Consider the following 16,600-nt stretch of genomic DNA (forward strand, 5'->3'; position numbering starts at 1 on the left):
ATTTTTCTGATGGCATAATTCACCAGAGCTTCTTGTATGTGAGCTGTATCAGCCAGCTTCTGATGGGAAGGATCCCTTGTGGCTGTAATTCCTCCACCTCTTCATAACTCTGCTTCTGAAGATGTTCATATGGCTTTTCTCAGCCATCACATCCTCTTTCTCAACCTCTGCTACTGACTGAGGTGAGTGTTGAGATTCACATTCTTCCCCTTAAACCTAAGACACAGTAGTGACTCACCTTGCTAAGGTCTCCAGGGTATGGTTCAATCCTTGCATTGACGGCTTCCCTGGACTCTGTGCCACTTTCATATTCAGTAGAATACTGTGCGTCCCCCTCCACGAATCTTTCCTCTGAACCCTGAGACAACATTCTCAGTCAATACCATGAGTAATCTTTAGGGAATTAATACAACTAGAGTAGTCTTCGTAGAATGAGTTAAATTATTTTGGCAACTGCATGTTTATAGTCTACATGTCTTTACAAAAAAAACACAAAAATAGAGATATATAGATTTCTGTACATATATATATTTATCAACAATTATAGAAGCAACTATTCAAATATTTATTTTGTCAGACTTTTTATTAAATATTAGTAAGGAGGAGTAGAGTAAATGAGTGAGTATTATATATAAAAATGTAATTAGGTTTGAAAATGAGATGCCAAAGAACTTACCACTAACATTACAGGTCTTACCTTGGCATGAGAGTTTAGAATGGAAAGCAAGAAGCAACATACTGAAGAAAAAAAGGCTGTTAAAATTAATGTACATAGTAAGTAGAGATTGCCTGGATCTCATCATATGATATAAGCATGCAGTGCCACAAGTGTATGACTGAAATAATAAAATAAAACACAAGATGCTTTGATTATAGACATGTTTTGTCTAATGACAGAATATAATAACAAATTACTTTCTCCCATTATAATGTTAATTTAAAATTGAGTTAAAAGGTTTCTTTCACTTTACAGAGGGTTAAAGAGAGCACAAAATATTGTCAATAATGTAGAGAAACACCAAGTTAAGAGTAGACTTTATTGAAGGTGAAATTGAATTTGTAAAGACTATTAAATCTATCAGAGCTATACAGGAATGGTGTTTATAAAAGGAAAAACAAAAGAAGTGAAGGTAGGATGTGATCTCGGAGGTGAGGCCTTATGTAAATCAAAGCTTATATCTTTATAGTGTACAGTATATTGAATTAACAAGTGGTGTAGCAATGCAGAAATGCCATTAAATCAGTTCAGTAGTATTAAAGTGCTTGATGATTACAGATACCATAAATCACCACAATTACAGATATCTCCTATCGCACTTACTGCAATATTACTTGAAACACCAAGTATTGAATGTAATGGAACTCCCTTTTCTGGTAAGGCCCTTCATAGCTCACTTTCCCCTCCCTGATCTCCCCCTCCCACCTTCACCTCCCACAACCTTCCCATTTTGAGGGTATCTTGAGATGATTTCGGGGCTTAGCGTCCCTGCGGCCCGGTCTTCAAGCAGGCCTTGTTTTTGTTATACACACCTCTCGGAAAGCAGCTCGTAGCAGCTGTCTAACTCCCAGGTACGTATTTACTGCTAGGTGAAAAGGGCATTAGGGTGAAAGAAACTCTGCCCATTTGTTTCTGCCTCCGCCGGGGAGCGAACCCGGAACCTTAGGACTACGAATTCCGAGCGATGTCTACTCAGCTGTAAGGCCTCCCCTCACCCTCACCTTCACTTCCCTGACCTCACTCCCACCTTCACCTCTCCTACTTTTTCCTTTATAAACAACAAGTCTGGTGTATCTCTATTAGATTTTATAGTATCCCTACAGGCTAAACAGCACACTGGACTTGTGATCCTGTGGTCCCGGGTTCGATCCCGGGCGGCGGCGAGAAACAATGGGCAGCGTTTCTTTCACCCTATGCCCCTGTTACCTAGCAGTGAAATAGGTACCTGGGTGTTAGTCAGCTGTCACGGGCTGCTTCCTGGGGGTGGAGGCCTGGTCGAGGACCGGGCCGCGGGGACACTAAAGCCCCGAAATCATCTCAAGATAACCTCAAGATAAATGTAATCTCCAATGAAGTCTCTTTTCAACCTAGTGTTTATCTACATTTTAATAAACAGTAGCTGTTGATCTACTATGGAGATAAAATATATTGTGCTTGTATTCGTACCAGAATAAATTTTAATAAAGTGTGAAAAATCAGATTAATACTTTTAAATAAATGCCAGTAAATGCTTGTCTCATCAAGTAGGGAATTTTCCAGCATTAATAAATTTTTGCTTTTGCCAAAGGTTACAAAAAAATAATTTTCCAAGAAAAATTTGACATGTTCCTTCAGTCTTAATATTTTAGTGGCTACTATGCTGGTCTGAAGAATCTGTGTGAAGCTGTTTCCTAAAGTTTCAAAGGGATCATGGCAGAAAAGTCACATATAAAAAGACTTTGAATTAAGATGTATACTGTATTTTCTATTTCATTAAGCCTTAATTACTTGGTAAGCAACATATGAAAACCATTCATATAATGTGACATGAATATATTAACACCGTCACTGAGACATACTGGAAAAATATACTCTGCTGAAAATGCACATATATATATATATATTTTGTATTACAGACTATCCAATGTGAAATCATCAGCTTACATTTTGTCACACAGAACTTTTAAAATCTCAAGTTTGTCCTTGATCTAAAGTCAATTCTAAATTCTAAGTTTTGCCCGAAACGATTTGCGTAATAGTGGCTTCATTAATAGTGGCATTATTAATAATGGCATTATTAATATTATTAATTAATAGTGGCATTATTAATAGTGGCATTATTATGTGTAACTCCTGTCCTTTCAATTGTACATTACTCTTATGTTCTCTTATGTTCTTTGCACCACACACATTCTTGTGAATAAAAATAATAATAATTATTATTATTATTATTATTATTTATTATTATTATTCGACAGGGCTATGAGCTTCTGTCTCACATGCGTGGGTCCGCAGTTCGAGTCTCCTACAGCCCAGGTGATTGAAATTATTATTATTATTATTACTGAGATGGTCACCAGAGTTTATTATTATTAAGATGGCCACAACATGGTGACCATGTCGTGGCCTAGTTGTCTAGAGCGTGTGCCTGGGAACACCCTGTGCATAGGTTTTAACTCCCATCACGGCTCCTACTGATTTTCTCGTTGATTCGTCATGATAGTGTGATTATTCTCTCTGTATTATTATTAATAATTTAGGAGGAAAACTTTTCAACACATCATTATCATCATCTTTGCACTTTTACCATATACAAAATCTTACAGTGCATAATAAAATTTTACTCCAAATAATGGACAATATTATACATAAGAGGTACAGTATATTATTTTGGAGCCTAACACCATTAATTTACTCATATAACCTTAAAAAACATAAATTTTTCCTACTAGCCCAGGATGAAACTTTATGACTATATATGATGTGATGTGCAACTAAAGGCAATCCTTTGTATACCTACTAAGCAAACATAGGAATGAATATTATACAATCCGAGACCATTGATCTTTGACCTAGTAACTACATTATCAATACAAACCTTATGTTAGCTTCAAAATAAATATACAGTACAGTTGATTTAATTCAGGATTTTATCCTTTACTTCAGGCTAAAGTTAATACAGTACTATACTGCAAAAGACAGATTTATGAAATACTAACAGTACTGTACTGTTAATCAGATGATGTGATTTCTAATGATCTTGTTTTCAAGCACTGAACAGACTTAGTGAAGTTTTGTTATTTTCAAATATTAATTTTTTATTTGTTTTCATTCCTCAAACTTTATTTCTTAAAAATTAACTTGGCAAATTAAAACCTACCTGTAAACTAGAAGATGGATCCATTTGACTCAAAATTTCAGAGAAAAGAGGAAAAATAGTGATTAGTTGATTTACAAAGCAAGATAGTGTTGAAGCAGAGAGATACTGGTGGTGGTCATTTTGCACAGCCTCTCACCTGAGATGGGTAACGAGGTAGGCCTCGCTCAGTATCCACAATGCTTGATGCCTCATCATTCTCGAAGGAATCTCTGTAGTAGTCGTCATCCTCATAGTATCGAGAACGGCGATCATCGTCGTAGTAATCGTCTTCGTAGTATGGGTCCTTATGGGTTACAGAGGCTTAACTTAGCAAACATCTACAGCTAAAGTGGGTTTTATCATCCTTAACTCTCTTCACTGGCTTCCTGATGCTCTTTTTTACAGGTCTCATCAATGCAATTTAGCTACAAAAACTACGTCCTGGTTAGGTGATTAAAGGTGACAGGACGATTTAATGTTTTGTTTTTAATTATTGGAGGTTTGCACTATACTACATGAAAGACACGATGCAAGCTAGACTACTGTAATGTTAAGGACAAATGGCACTCTGTCCTCTCGTTGAATCTATTTAAGAATAATGCATTATAATTATGAAGAAATACATGCCTAAGCTAGATAAATTATTAGCCTACAAAAAAATATAATACTGTACAGAATTTTTTTTAGCCATGTGCATTTTTGAAGATGAGCTGTTTGAGCACCTGTTGATGAATGCCACTTTATACTTACACGTGAGTCATAAGGTCTTCTAGGCCACCGATCATCATAATAATCATCATAGTAGTCATCACGACCACGCTCCTCTTCATCACAGATGGAATCATCAGGTGCAGTTTCAAAGCTGTCTTGTCGATGCTGTGATTTGTCTGTGTGTGCTGTCTCATAGCTCTCTTGTTGCCATAAAGAGGCCTGTAGAAAAGAGAGAATAAGCTACCCATGCTAAGGAGCAGCATGGATTACAAACTTCTTCATGGGATAATTATTTGTTTATATAGCCATAGAACAGAGTAGGAACCTTAAAACCAAACTGAGTTTCAGTCAAGGTCAGGAAAGATAATATACTGTATATGCAAATTAAGGAAAAGTAAAGTGCTGGTCAACCAGTGTTAAGAAATCTCAAGTGAATCTAATTCACAAAACAAGAAAACAGATGGTACTTAACCAAGGAACTTGACTGTTTATAAATAATAAATAAATAAATAAATGTTTATTTAGGTAAGGTACATACATACAAGAAATTTTTACAAAGATTGGTGGACTTATAGATAGAGCTAGTACATACAATGCCTAAAGCCACTATTACGCAAAGCGTTTCAGGCATAAAGTTTAGAAAGTTTAGGTTTAGAAAGTTTCGGGTTTAGAAAGTTTAGGTTCACTGTGAGGCTCAGCCACTTGAATATTGAACAATTTCCATGTTCATTTAGAAACAAAGGGAAGATGAGAAATTTTGAATGAGGCACAACTAGGAAATAAGGAATACAGAAAATCCTAAGTAAGAATATAAAAGGATCAAATACATAAGACAAAACTCAGGACACTGAGAGTTCAAATGTTGATAATTAAGCCAAGAGCATGAGAGATGCAATAGTTTAGCCCTAATTCAAATCTATGGGATATCTGTAAGACAAAAATCAACTCGAGTATATGAGAGGTTCAAAATGCTAGGGGCTAAACAGGGCACCAAATTATCCATAAGACTACTAACCTATTTCTGAGAGGAGCATGAAATTTTACGAAAATGCATGAAGCCGTGCATGGCACATGGAACTTAATATGGATAATGAAGTATGTGGTAAGTGAAACCAGGCCACAGTCAGATTATACATTCTATGAAAAGATTCTGAACAATTTTAATCAAGGAAGGATATTTATGGGTGAAACTAAATAGTAAACTATCACCAGATGACCCTATCAAGGGCATAGTCAAGAGGCATAATGCTACACTGGCATTATTGCAGTAAAATACTTGGATTGAAAAATGCTTTCGGGGAGCTAAATGGCTCCCTGATCCAAAAACTAAGAATTATGAGAAAAGGGAGGAAATGCTGAATATGCCAAATCTAGTAGACATAAGGAAAATGGAGTGATATGATCACTGCAGACAAAAATTCTGATAGGAATCAACAAAATTACCGAAAGAATTGTTTAAACACACAATATCAAGAACAAGACGACATACTTTCAAATGACAAAACAATACCTCAAAAATTCAAAGAGTCAAGACAGATGAAATATATTAGAGGGAAGGATATACCAACACATTTGGAAGCTTCAAAACACTGTATGATGGCTTATAAGGAAAATGGCATCACAATTTTAACTCCCACACAGTAATTACACTTTCATAATTACAGAGAGTGCAAGAAATTACATATTCCCATATATTGCCACTCATATTACTTGCTTACTCAATGGATCACAACTCTGTAGGGGTACAGAATAGTACTTGCAAACATCAACACCAACTTTAGCCACAAAACTTTACCCTCACATGAGCTAGATGCTAGACCATGATCCCTTTCCCATCCTAATGCTAGCAGTCACCCCTCACATGAGCTAGATGCTAGACCATGATTCCTTTCCCATCTTAATGCTAGCAGTCACCCCTCACATGAGCTAGATGCTAGACCATGATTCCTTTCCCATCTTAATGCTAGCAGTCACCCCTCACATGAGCTAGATGCTAGACCATGATCCCTTTCCCATCTTAATGCTAGCAGTCACCCCTCACATGAGCTAGATGCTAGACCATGATTCCTTTCCCATTTTAAAACTAACAGTCACAACTTTTATTAAACTTGCATCATTAAGTACAAAGAAGAAACATTTTGCAGAGCAGACATAAGCCCAAAAGTTAGTCACTACAGAGAAATATGGGAAAGTAAACAAACAATTGAAGCACACCTGTCATATAATCATCTGTTGATGCACACCACATTTTTTAATATACAGAGATTATGTATATCCTTAAATTAAATTAAATTGAACGTTGACAAAAACTTCTGGATATCAGAGAATTTAAAATCAAAGAATTACTGATTTAAGAGAGTACTGTGTTATTTTATTTACTGGGGGTATATACAATATTCTAAATTTTGTTTAAACACTTGCCAGAAAATAACAATGGGTCACATAACAATGTTGGTATAGACTTACAGGAAGGTACAGTGTGTTTTGTAAACATTTTGGTAAATGTATACAATTCATTCATATTAGTAAGGTGAATAGCTACAAACTAATAAGTTAGGTTGAGATACATTCTTACAAAGCTACTGATATGCACACTACTTCAGGCAAGGCTAACATAATTATTGACTTATTTAATGACAATTTACAATGATTTAGAAGCTACCAGAAACATCGCTAATCTTACACAAAGTACTGTAATTATTATCTGTGGATATATTTTAGTTAACTAGTTAACAAGCGGGTACTGCTTAGGAAAGGTGGGTATAATGTTAAATTATATAGTCGTAGGACATATATTTTTTCATAATACTACTGGAATTAGTGCCACAAAGGCTACAAATAAGAAGTAGTTTACACTTTTTAAGAGCAAAATATCAACTTAGAAAACAAAACTCCAAATTTTAATATACTGTGCATTTATATATTAGCTTACATCGCTATTCTTTAAATGTATTACCTACAGCAAAAGATATTATTCTTAAGGTTTGCCCAAAAAGTTGCATGTCAATAGAGGGATTATAAAAAATTATAAATATCTATGTAATCATGCACTTGTTTATATGTAAATTATTTTATTATTATTATTATTATTATTATTATTATTATTATTATTATTATTATTAATATTATTATATTGCATGCTGCAAAACTAGGAAAATAACAATAGGGTTCACATCTCAGCATAGTAATGATGTCCGATGCCAATAATAACAAAATCAAAGGCTATAACTCTTATGATTTATTAATTTATTAATTCACTAATCTATTAAAAAATTTACAAGAAATAATAAAGGCTTATCTTTCTTTTTATCTTTTTTTTAATTTTGGTGTGTGTGTATACATTATCATACAGCCACTAACAAGGACAGTATTTCAGGCAACTCTTAAAGCTAACGAAGTAGTTTGAGGTTTACATTAGGAATTTGCAGTGACTTGTAAAATAGAAGGTGAAAAAACACTCTTAAAATAAAAAAAGGCATTAAAACTACTAACTGGTATACATAAAAAAACTACAATAATTTATACGTTATCACTTATAGTCAGTTTTAAACAAAAGTACATATACTTAAAACTAGCGAATATATCTGTGCCGGTATATAGTTAACATGTTCAAAGATACTAGTGTTAAAATTATGGTAGTGATTATTTAACAGTAGCATTGGGAAAGTTGATGACAGTGAAGCTAATGGGGAATTAATTTCGACTATACGCCAAGCTAAGAAGATTAAGTCATATAAACTAATAATGGCATCATTAGTATTCTTTTTAAGTCATGCAAACTAATAATGACATCATTAGTATTCTTTTAAGTCATGTAAACTAATAATGGCATCATTAGTATTCTTCTGAGTTCTGAAGTTGAGCTAGTTAGAAATTAGTAAAGTACTGTATGCTAAATTAAGCACTACTAGGGGGTTTCTCATAGCTCTTTTGCTGTGTAGTCTAAATGTTAATTTATTATATAATAGTATTTTATTTGTTTGTGACATGAAAGGTAGGATAGTGATCAGTAGTTCTGTTACTAATTATGCCAGAGGTGAGAGGGGCTGACATTAAGATATTTTGGTGTGTTTGGTAACTGGGCAATAACAATGAATAAAGTAAATGTTAATGAGTTCTACTGCATTCCTCTTAGAAAAAAATCAAGTCACTTCAAGTTCAAGTTCAAGTATGTTTATTGAGATAAGCAATAAATACATCTCAAAGGGATAGAGCAGCTTAGGCTATTTCTACCCCCCTCTACTTCAAGTCCCTCAAGGGTCAGGGGTTACCAAGTCAGGGGTTACCATTGGAGAAGAGGGCTATGTAAATATAAAGAAAACAAGATAATGCATGGAGTGTGTGTGTGTGTGTATATATGTTCAACATGCTAATGTAGCTCTTATCTCACTTGTCTGAAGATAAACTCTTATAAATAACATGGTCTGAGAAGAGCAGACCAGGTAGCGTTGAGCCCAATTTTTTCAGTAATAGCTTGATAATAAAATAATATTGACTTGGTTTCAAGTTTTAAATATACTGCACTGCTTAATTATTTTTTGTTATTTTACATGATACAAATATTTCATTAAGATTATGAGAGAAACTCAAGTTATAATTGATCAACTTTCCTTGAACACTGGAATATAATCAGCTATAAAAATATACAAGTGATAATATTGTATCTGATAATACCACTGATTGCAAGATGCAGATAATAATAACTCACCTGGTCAAGGGAATCTGTCTGGTAGGTAGGATCTGAGGTTTCTGGAAGTGTAGCCAAAGATCGTCTTTCTGCATCATCTCCAGGCATTTTATCACTTCTCACACTCTCCTGTTTGGTCAAGGTCATTCTTGTTCCGGCTAAAGAGGGTTTCGCAGAATGAGGAACCGTAGTTTTGTGAGTTGTAGTCACAGCTGTGGTAGGCACTGCTGTTGGGTGTGATGAGACAACACCTGCACCTCTAGCTGCTGCAGCTGCTTTTGCTGTTGCTGCTTTTGTTGTTTGATGAGCTGCAACATTAGCTTGCTGTGCAGCTGCAGCAGCTGTTGCAGACACTTCTTTAACAGCTGTGTTCAATGTGTCACTCATCTTGGACGTTATGCCAGACATGGCATTAAAAAGGCCACCTTTTTTATTCATACTACCAATACTACCAAATAGTCCAAAACCACCACCAGCAGGCTTAGCTTGCTGCTTTTGTTGCTGAGCTGCCCGCTGCTGTGCTGTCTGTTGTGCTAAGTGTGGCTGAGCCTGTGGAACGGTTAACTGCATAAACGGGCGGCTGGATTGTGTGGTGGTGACTGTGGTGGTGGTGGCAGTGATGGTAGCAGCAGTGGTGGTGGTGGTGTGAGTGGATGAAAGGGAGATAGGGAGTTGCGGAAGTAGCTTGTTAAATAAGCCACCATCAGGTTTATGTTGTGTGTTTTGTGTGGGTGCTACATGGTTACCCAAAGGCTTTGTGGTGGTGGAGGAGGATGTGGTGGTGGTGAGCACCGAACTGAGGGCTTTAGTAGTGGTGATGGCCGAGGTGGTAGTAGTGTAGACTGAAGCGAGGCTGGAGGGTGCAGTGATCATCTTGGAAGTAACCGGCACTTTGCTACCATCACCTTGCATTTCTGCCATTGAGTCCAAATGCTCATTACTACGATAAGCATAATTATAATTCTCATTATAATTGTGAAAGACACCAGCTTCATCATAGTACCCATAATAACCATCATAATTCTGATAGTAGGTCCATCCATCTTCCCCATAGTATCCATATTGGCTATAATCATAGTTTTCACCTGTTTTATCATACCCGTAATACTGGTCATATTCTGCATATTGCCCATACTGGTCATAACCATACATGTCATACTGTTCTCCAGCATAGCCATCATCATTCTTATCATTCTGGTAACCTTCATCTTTACTACACTCTTTACCATATTCACCATAATACCCATCTATCTTGTCCTTGTCATACCAACCCTCTTGATCATTCTGGTACCCGAGATCTGTTTGCTCATCTTTGGCCGTCTTGCTGTCGTAGTCATAATCAGTTTCTCCTGTTGGTGCACTGTGGAAAGGGGATAAAGCTAATTTGTATTTTAGTCAAGGAGAAGCAAATTAACTTATTTTTCTGAAGTACAGTATTAAAATGATATGGTTCATGACATGCAACACAGAAAATTATACTGTAAAAGAGAAATACTTCTTTGATCTTAATATTCTAAAAATACATCTTAAATCTTAACATTCCAATAAGTACTTCTTAGGCCTTAATATTACAAAAAATCATACTTAGGTACAATATTTTTAGTTACGTCAGACATCTAGTTTAGCGTATCAACATACTGCAGTTGAATAACTAGCTGTGGTCAACAGCTGACTGTACCTGCTTCATGACTAGGCACAATAATGGAATAAGGTGCTCATATTACTGAGTTTAGCATCTAAATGTTAGAACTGACTTAAAGAAGTTAGAAAACCCAACAAGTAAATCAAACATCTACCCACTCTGACTCTCCAACAAAATACTGTATACCAAATGTGAAAGTGGAAGAAATGATTACAAACTTATCTGGGACTCACAAACCAATAGGATGCAACAGATGCAATAAACCTATCCAGAAATGAGCAAAGATTATGTTACAATATATTGCAAACAAAATTAAGTAAATCCATTCACACTTGACAATGAGTCTAAATGAAAAAGCTTAACAGGCTGAATGCTGAATTTCTAAAACATTTTATTCATAATCTGACACATCTCTGAGACTTTCATCTTCATTTACACCTCTATATTTGTTACCACGGATCATTTACTAATTATACATCACACCTATCCCAAACCATATTTTCAAAATCAAATTTTTAGCATGTTTAATTTTAAAAGTTTCATCTGACAAATATTTCTCTTCTTTAAATTAACAAATAAAATACAAAATAACCAGTACTGGAAATAAAATCACTGAACCATTACATTATCTGTGACAATGAGACTGATAGATTCTGGATATCTGACTAGGCCCATATATTACTTTTTGAGCCACAACTAGACAACAAATTGGTTATTAAATGAGTAATGATGAAATATGTGCAACAAACACAGATTTAATTTATTTTTATCTGCTTATCCAGCAGATTATCATAAGCATTATCCATGTAACCATCGAACCATCCACGAGTCATATCCATCGGGTATGGAAGATACATGATTCAACATGTTTCGGGCTCACGGATACTTTAATAGATGTGTGATGGCAATTTAAATAAAATAATGGAGGAGGTGTGATTATTATGAAACTAAAACAAAGCCACTAAAACAAAACTGGTCAAACTCTTTCTACTCAATTTCTTTAATATTCACCAGGTCAAATAAAGAAGCTATACAGCAGAGTAGACCGAGTTATTAAAATATGACGGCAGAAATTAAAACTTAATGCAAGAAGGGACTATAGTGTAGGTCCAGCAAACACACAATGTAACCTCAACATTAATTTTCATGATTAAAATGTTATTAATGTTTAATAATAATTCATTGTGTTTACTAGTTGTGTTTTTGCGGGGGTTGAGCTTTGCTCTTTCGGCCCGCCTCTCAACTGTCAATCAACTGTTTACTAACTACTAACTTACTAACTACTTTTTTTTTTTTTTTTTTCCCCACACCACACACACACACACACACCCCAGGAAGCAGCCCGTGATAGCTGACTAACTCCCAGGTACCTATTTACTGCTAGGTAACAGGGGCACTTAGGGTGAAAGAAACTTTGCCCATTTGTTTCTGCCTCGTGCGGGAATCGAACCCGCGCCACAGAATTACGAGTCCTGCGCACTATCCACCAGGCTACGAGGCTCCCGAGGCCCTTGTGTCGAGAGACAGGAAGCCAGAGTGTGTACATACATGGTAGACTTATATTGAGGTTCCCCCTACCCCTCCTCCCCCGAGGCGAAATTACTGACCCTGCCCAGGATGCAACCCCACAACAAGCTGACTAACTCCTGAGTACCCACTCACTGCTAGGTGAACAGCAGCATTAGGTGAAAGGAAATATGCCCAACAATTTATGTCCCACCTGGGATTCGAACCTTGAATTCTCGAGTGTGCATCGAGAATGAACCCGACTGTACTATCGTAACCCTAGTGTATATGTAAAATGTTAAACAACAATGTAAAAACATTTAGGTTACATTACGTGTTTGACCAGGCCTTAGTCTGAATAGAAAGGGGCTACAAGTGGTAGATAGAGATATCTATAGTGTTGCCTTAAAAGTGAAATGGCTGAAAGTAGAGCACTGCAAATCACAAGGATTTTTGATGTGGCATCACATCAAAAATCGTGATGTGATGTAGAGTGCACTATAAACAAGGATGTATGAACACAGAATATGCAGTCATGTTCAATGAAACATGTCTAAATGAAGACCTGCTGCCAGATTTTCATTTAGACATGTTAGACAGCTAAGCTCCTTTATCCAGACTGTGGGAAGGACTCTTCACCAGATAAGTCAGACATCCAGATAAGCAGGAATTCTTACTAGGAAGGTCCAGAAATAAACATACAGTATTCAACAATTTTTGTACCATAACCAACAAAATTTTAATTTCCAAACACTTTATAAATCAATAAATATATTTTTAAACAGAAACCTCAGCTGACCTTGTTGTAGTTCATCTTCTTGTTTGATGCTGTAGATCTTGAAATGTGTAGTTCTTGAAAATTTACATAAAATATTCTCTAGTTACAGTATCCAGATCTCTGTCCGGATATATTTGCTAGAAAATTATCCAGATGAGATTTTGGTTGGATAAGCCAAATATCTGGTTTAGCGGGCTTCAGATAACCGAGCTCAAACAGTATATACAGTATGTGTGTGTGTATGTGTGTGTGTGTGTATATTATATATATATTAGTATATTTTGGTAGCAGTCTTTCCTGTAGACATATATTATTAAATATGACCGAAAAAGTAAGATTAATAATTCTAACACGAATTTTCTCAATCTTTCGTACATTTCTTTTCACTGTTGGAGGTAATTCAAAAATCAATTCTTCAAAATTCATTTTTATTTCTAGTCTGACGCGACACTTGAGCGCGTTTCGTAAAACTTATTACATTTTCAAAGACTTTAAACATACACAACTGAATAGAACTTACAAGTTCTATTCAGTTGTGTATGTGTAAAGTCTTTGAAAATGTAATAAGTTTTACGAAACGCGCTCAAGTGTCGCGTCAGACTAGAAATAAAAATGAATTTTGGAGAATTGATTTTTGAATTACCTCCAACAGTGAAAAGAAATGTACGAAAGATTGAGAAAATTCGTGTTAGAATTATTAATCTTACTTTTTCGGTCATATTTAATAATATATATATATATATATATATATATTAGTATATTTTGGTAGCAGTCTTTCCTGTAGACATATTTTATTAAATATGACCGAAAAAGTAAGATTAATAATTCTAACACGAATTTTCTCAATCTTTCGTACATTATGCTTCACTGTTGGAGGTAAATCAAAAATCACTTCTCCAAAATTCATTTTTATTTCTAGTCTGACGCGACACGGGCGCGTTTCGTAAAACTTATTACATTTTCAAAGACTTCACAAATACACAACTGATTAGAACTTGCGTTTCCCTGATTTTATATCTACATTTGAGTGAGGTGGGAAGGGTGATGTGGCATTACATTTGAGTAAGGTGGGAAGGATGATGTGGCATTAGAGGATATTAATAGGGTATTAAAAGTATCAACACAAGACAGAACACGAAACAATGGATATTGAATAGAAGTGTTTGTAGAAAGCCTATTGGTCCATATTTCTTGATGCTTCTATATTGGAGCGGAGTCTTGAGGTGGGTAGAATATAGTTGTGCAATAATTGGCTGTTGATTGCTGGTGTTGACTTCTTGATGTGTAGTGCCTCGCAAACGTCGAGCCGCCTGCTATCGCTGTATCTATCGATGATTTTTGTGTTGTTTACTAGGATTTCTCTGGCGATGGTTTGGTTATGGGAAGAGATTATATGTTCCTTAATGGAGCCCTGTTGTTTATGCATCGTTAAACGCCTAGAAAGAGATGTTGTTGTCTTGCCTATATACTGGCAAAATCCGGACTCCACCTGCCAAAGATCATTGGGGAATATAAACCTGGATATGCGTATGGAAATGTCAAGACGCACAAGCCTGGAAACCCACTTCGGCCAATCATTAGCCAGATACCCACACCCACGTACAGATTGGCGAAGCGACTCAACGGCCTGCTGACTCCTTATGTTCCTTGCGCCTTCAGCCTGAAGTCTCCAAAGGAATTTGTGGACTTACTGCGGGGCGCACGGGCCACAGGGATAAGAGCCTCGTTGGACGTAGAATCGCTGTTCACCAACGTACCTGTGGACGAGACAATCGGAATGATAGCCGACAGAGTGTATCGTGATCCAGCCTGTACTCCTCTTGACATGCCAGAAAGTATTCTGAGGAAACTACTCCAAGCTTGTACTAAAGAGGCACCCTTCTTGAGCCCGGATGGGCACATGTATAAGCAAGTAGATGGGGTCGCTATGGGTTCTCCCCTAGGTGTCCTGTTTGCAAACTTCTACATGGGTACCATCGAGCAAAAAGTCTTAGTCGACATGAACTTGAAACCGGCCATATACTGCAGGTATGTTGACGACATTTTTACACAGGTACCTGATGTCAGACATCTGCAGGAGCTGAAGGAGGCATTTGAGCAGAGTTCCGTGCTGCGTTTCACTTACGAGACGGAAAAGGATGGGAAGCTGCCTTTTCTAGATGTAACAGTCATGGAAAAGGGCGGAGGCTTCCACACTGCAGTCTACACAAAGGAAACAAACATAGGAATGTGCCTAAATGCCAACAGCGACTGCCCTGACAGGTACAAGAGGAGTGTTGTTAACGCATACGTCGACCGTGCTCTCAGCCACAGCTCAGAATGGAAGCAAGTCGACGAAGAACTCTGTAGGGTAAGGCAGGTTCTAGTCAATAACGGCTTCTCCAATGGTTTCATCGAAGACATCATAAGAAGGAAAGTGAAAAGCCATGCAACCTCCGTAGAGACAACTAACACAACACCTATACCCCCTATTAGACTATTTTACAGGAACTTCTTTTCCACAGCTCATAAAACAGAGGAAAGGGTCCTGAAAGATATTGTTAATAGAAACGTTATCCCTACAGACAAAAATCAGAGGATACAACTGACGATTTACTATAAAACCAGAAAAACGGCCAGCCTACTCATGAGAAACTCTCCAGACACGAAACAGAACGCTTTAAAAGAGACTAACGTCGTCTATGCCTTCAAATGCCCACTTGGGGACTGTAAGCTCCAAAAAACCCAGTATATAGGCAAGACAACAACATCTCTTTCTAGGCGTTTAACGATGCATAAACAACAGGGCTCCATTAAGGAACATATAATCTCTTCCCATAACCAAACCATCGCCAGAGAAATCCTAGTAAACAACACAGAAATCATCGATAGATACAGCGATAGCAGGCGGCTCGACGTTTGCGAGGCATTACACATCAAGAAGTCAACACCAGCAATCAACAGCCAATTATTGCACAACTATATTCTACCCACCTCAAGACTCCGCTCCAATATAGAAGCATCAAGAAATATGGACCAATAGGCTTTCTACAAACACTTCTATTCAATATCCATTGTTTCGTGTTCTGTCTTGTGTTGATACTTTTAATACCCTATTAATATCCTCTAATGCCACATCATCCTTCCCACCTTACTCAAATGTAATGCCACATCACCCTTCCCACCTCACTCAAATGTAGATATAAAATCAGGGAAACGCAAGTTCTAATCAGTTGTGTATTTGTGAAGTCTTTGAAAATGTAATAAGTTTTACGAAACGCGCCCGTGTCGCGTCAGACTAGAAATAAAAATGAATTTTGGAGAAGTGATTTTTGATTTACCTCCAACAGTGAAGCATAATGTACGAAAGATTGAGAAAATTCGTGTTAGAATTATTAATCTTACTTTTTCGGTCATATTTAATAAAATATATATATATATATATATATATATATATATAT

General features: G+C 36.5%; 1 protein-coding gene across 2 annotated transcripts in view; it reads right to left on the reverse strand.

Moving 5' to 3' along the window:
- The window catches only part of LOC123773199 (uncharacterized), a 394,183-nt gene that overhangs the window by 25,224 nt on the left and 352,359 nt on the right, over positions 1–16,600 (reverse strand). For both annotated transcript variants that reach the window (XM_069315377.1, XM_069315378.1), the window contains 4 exons: positions 9,256–10,594; positions 4,587–4,766; positions 3,994–4,140; positions 239–358 (listed from right to left, as the gene is read on the reverse strand). In XM_069315377.1, coding sequence (XP_069171478.1) covers positions 239–358; positions 3,994–4,140; positions 4,587–4,766; positions 9,256–10,594 — 1,786 coding nt within the window. The remainder of the gene's footprint in view (positions 1–238; positions 359–3,993; positions 4,141–4,586; positions 4,767–9,255; positions 10,595–16,600) is intronic.

The sequence above is a fragment of the Procambarus clarkii genome, chromosome 81 (assembly GCF_040958095.1).
Source record: "Procambarus clarkii isolate CNS0578487 chromosome 81, FALCON_Pclarkii_2.0, whole genome shotgun sequence".
Taxonomy (NCBI): domain Eukaryota; kingdom Metazoa; phylum Arthropoda; class Malacostraca; order Decapoda; family Cambaridae; genus Procambarus; species Procambarus clarkii.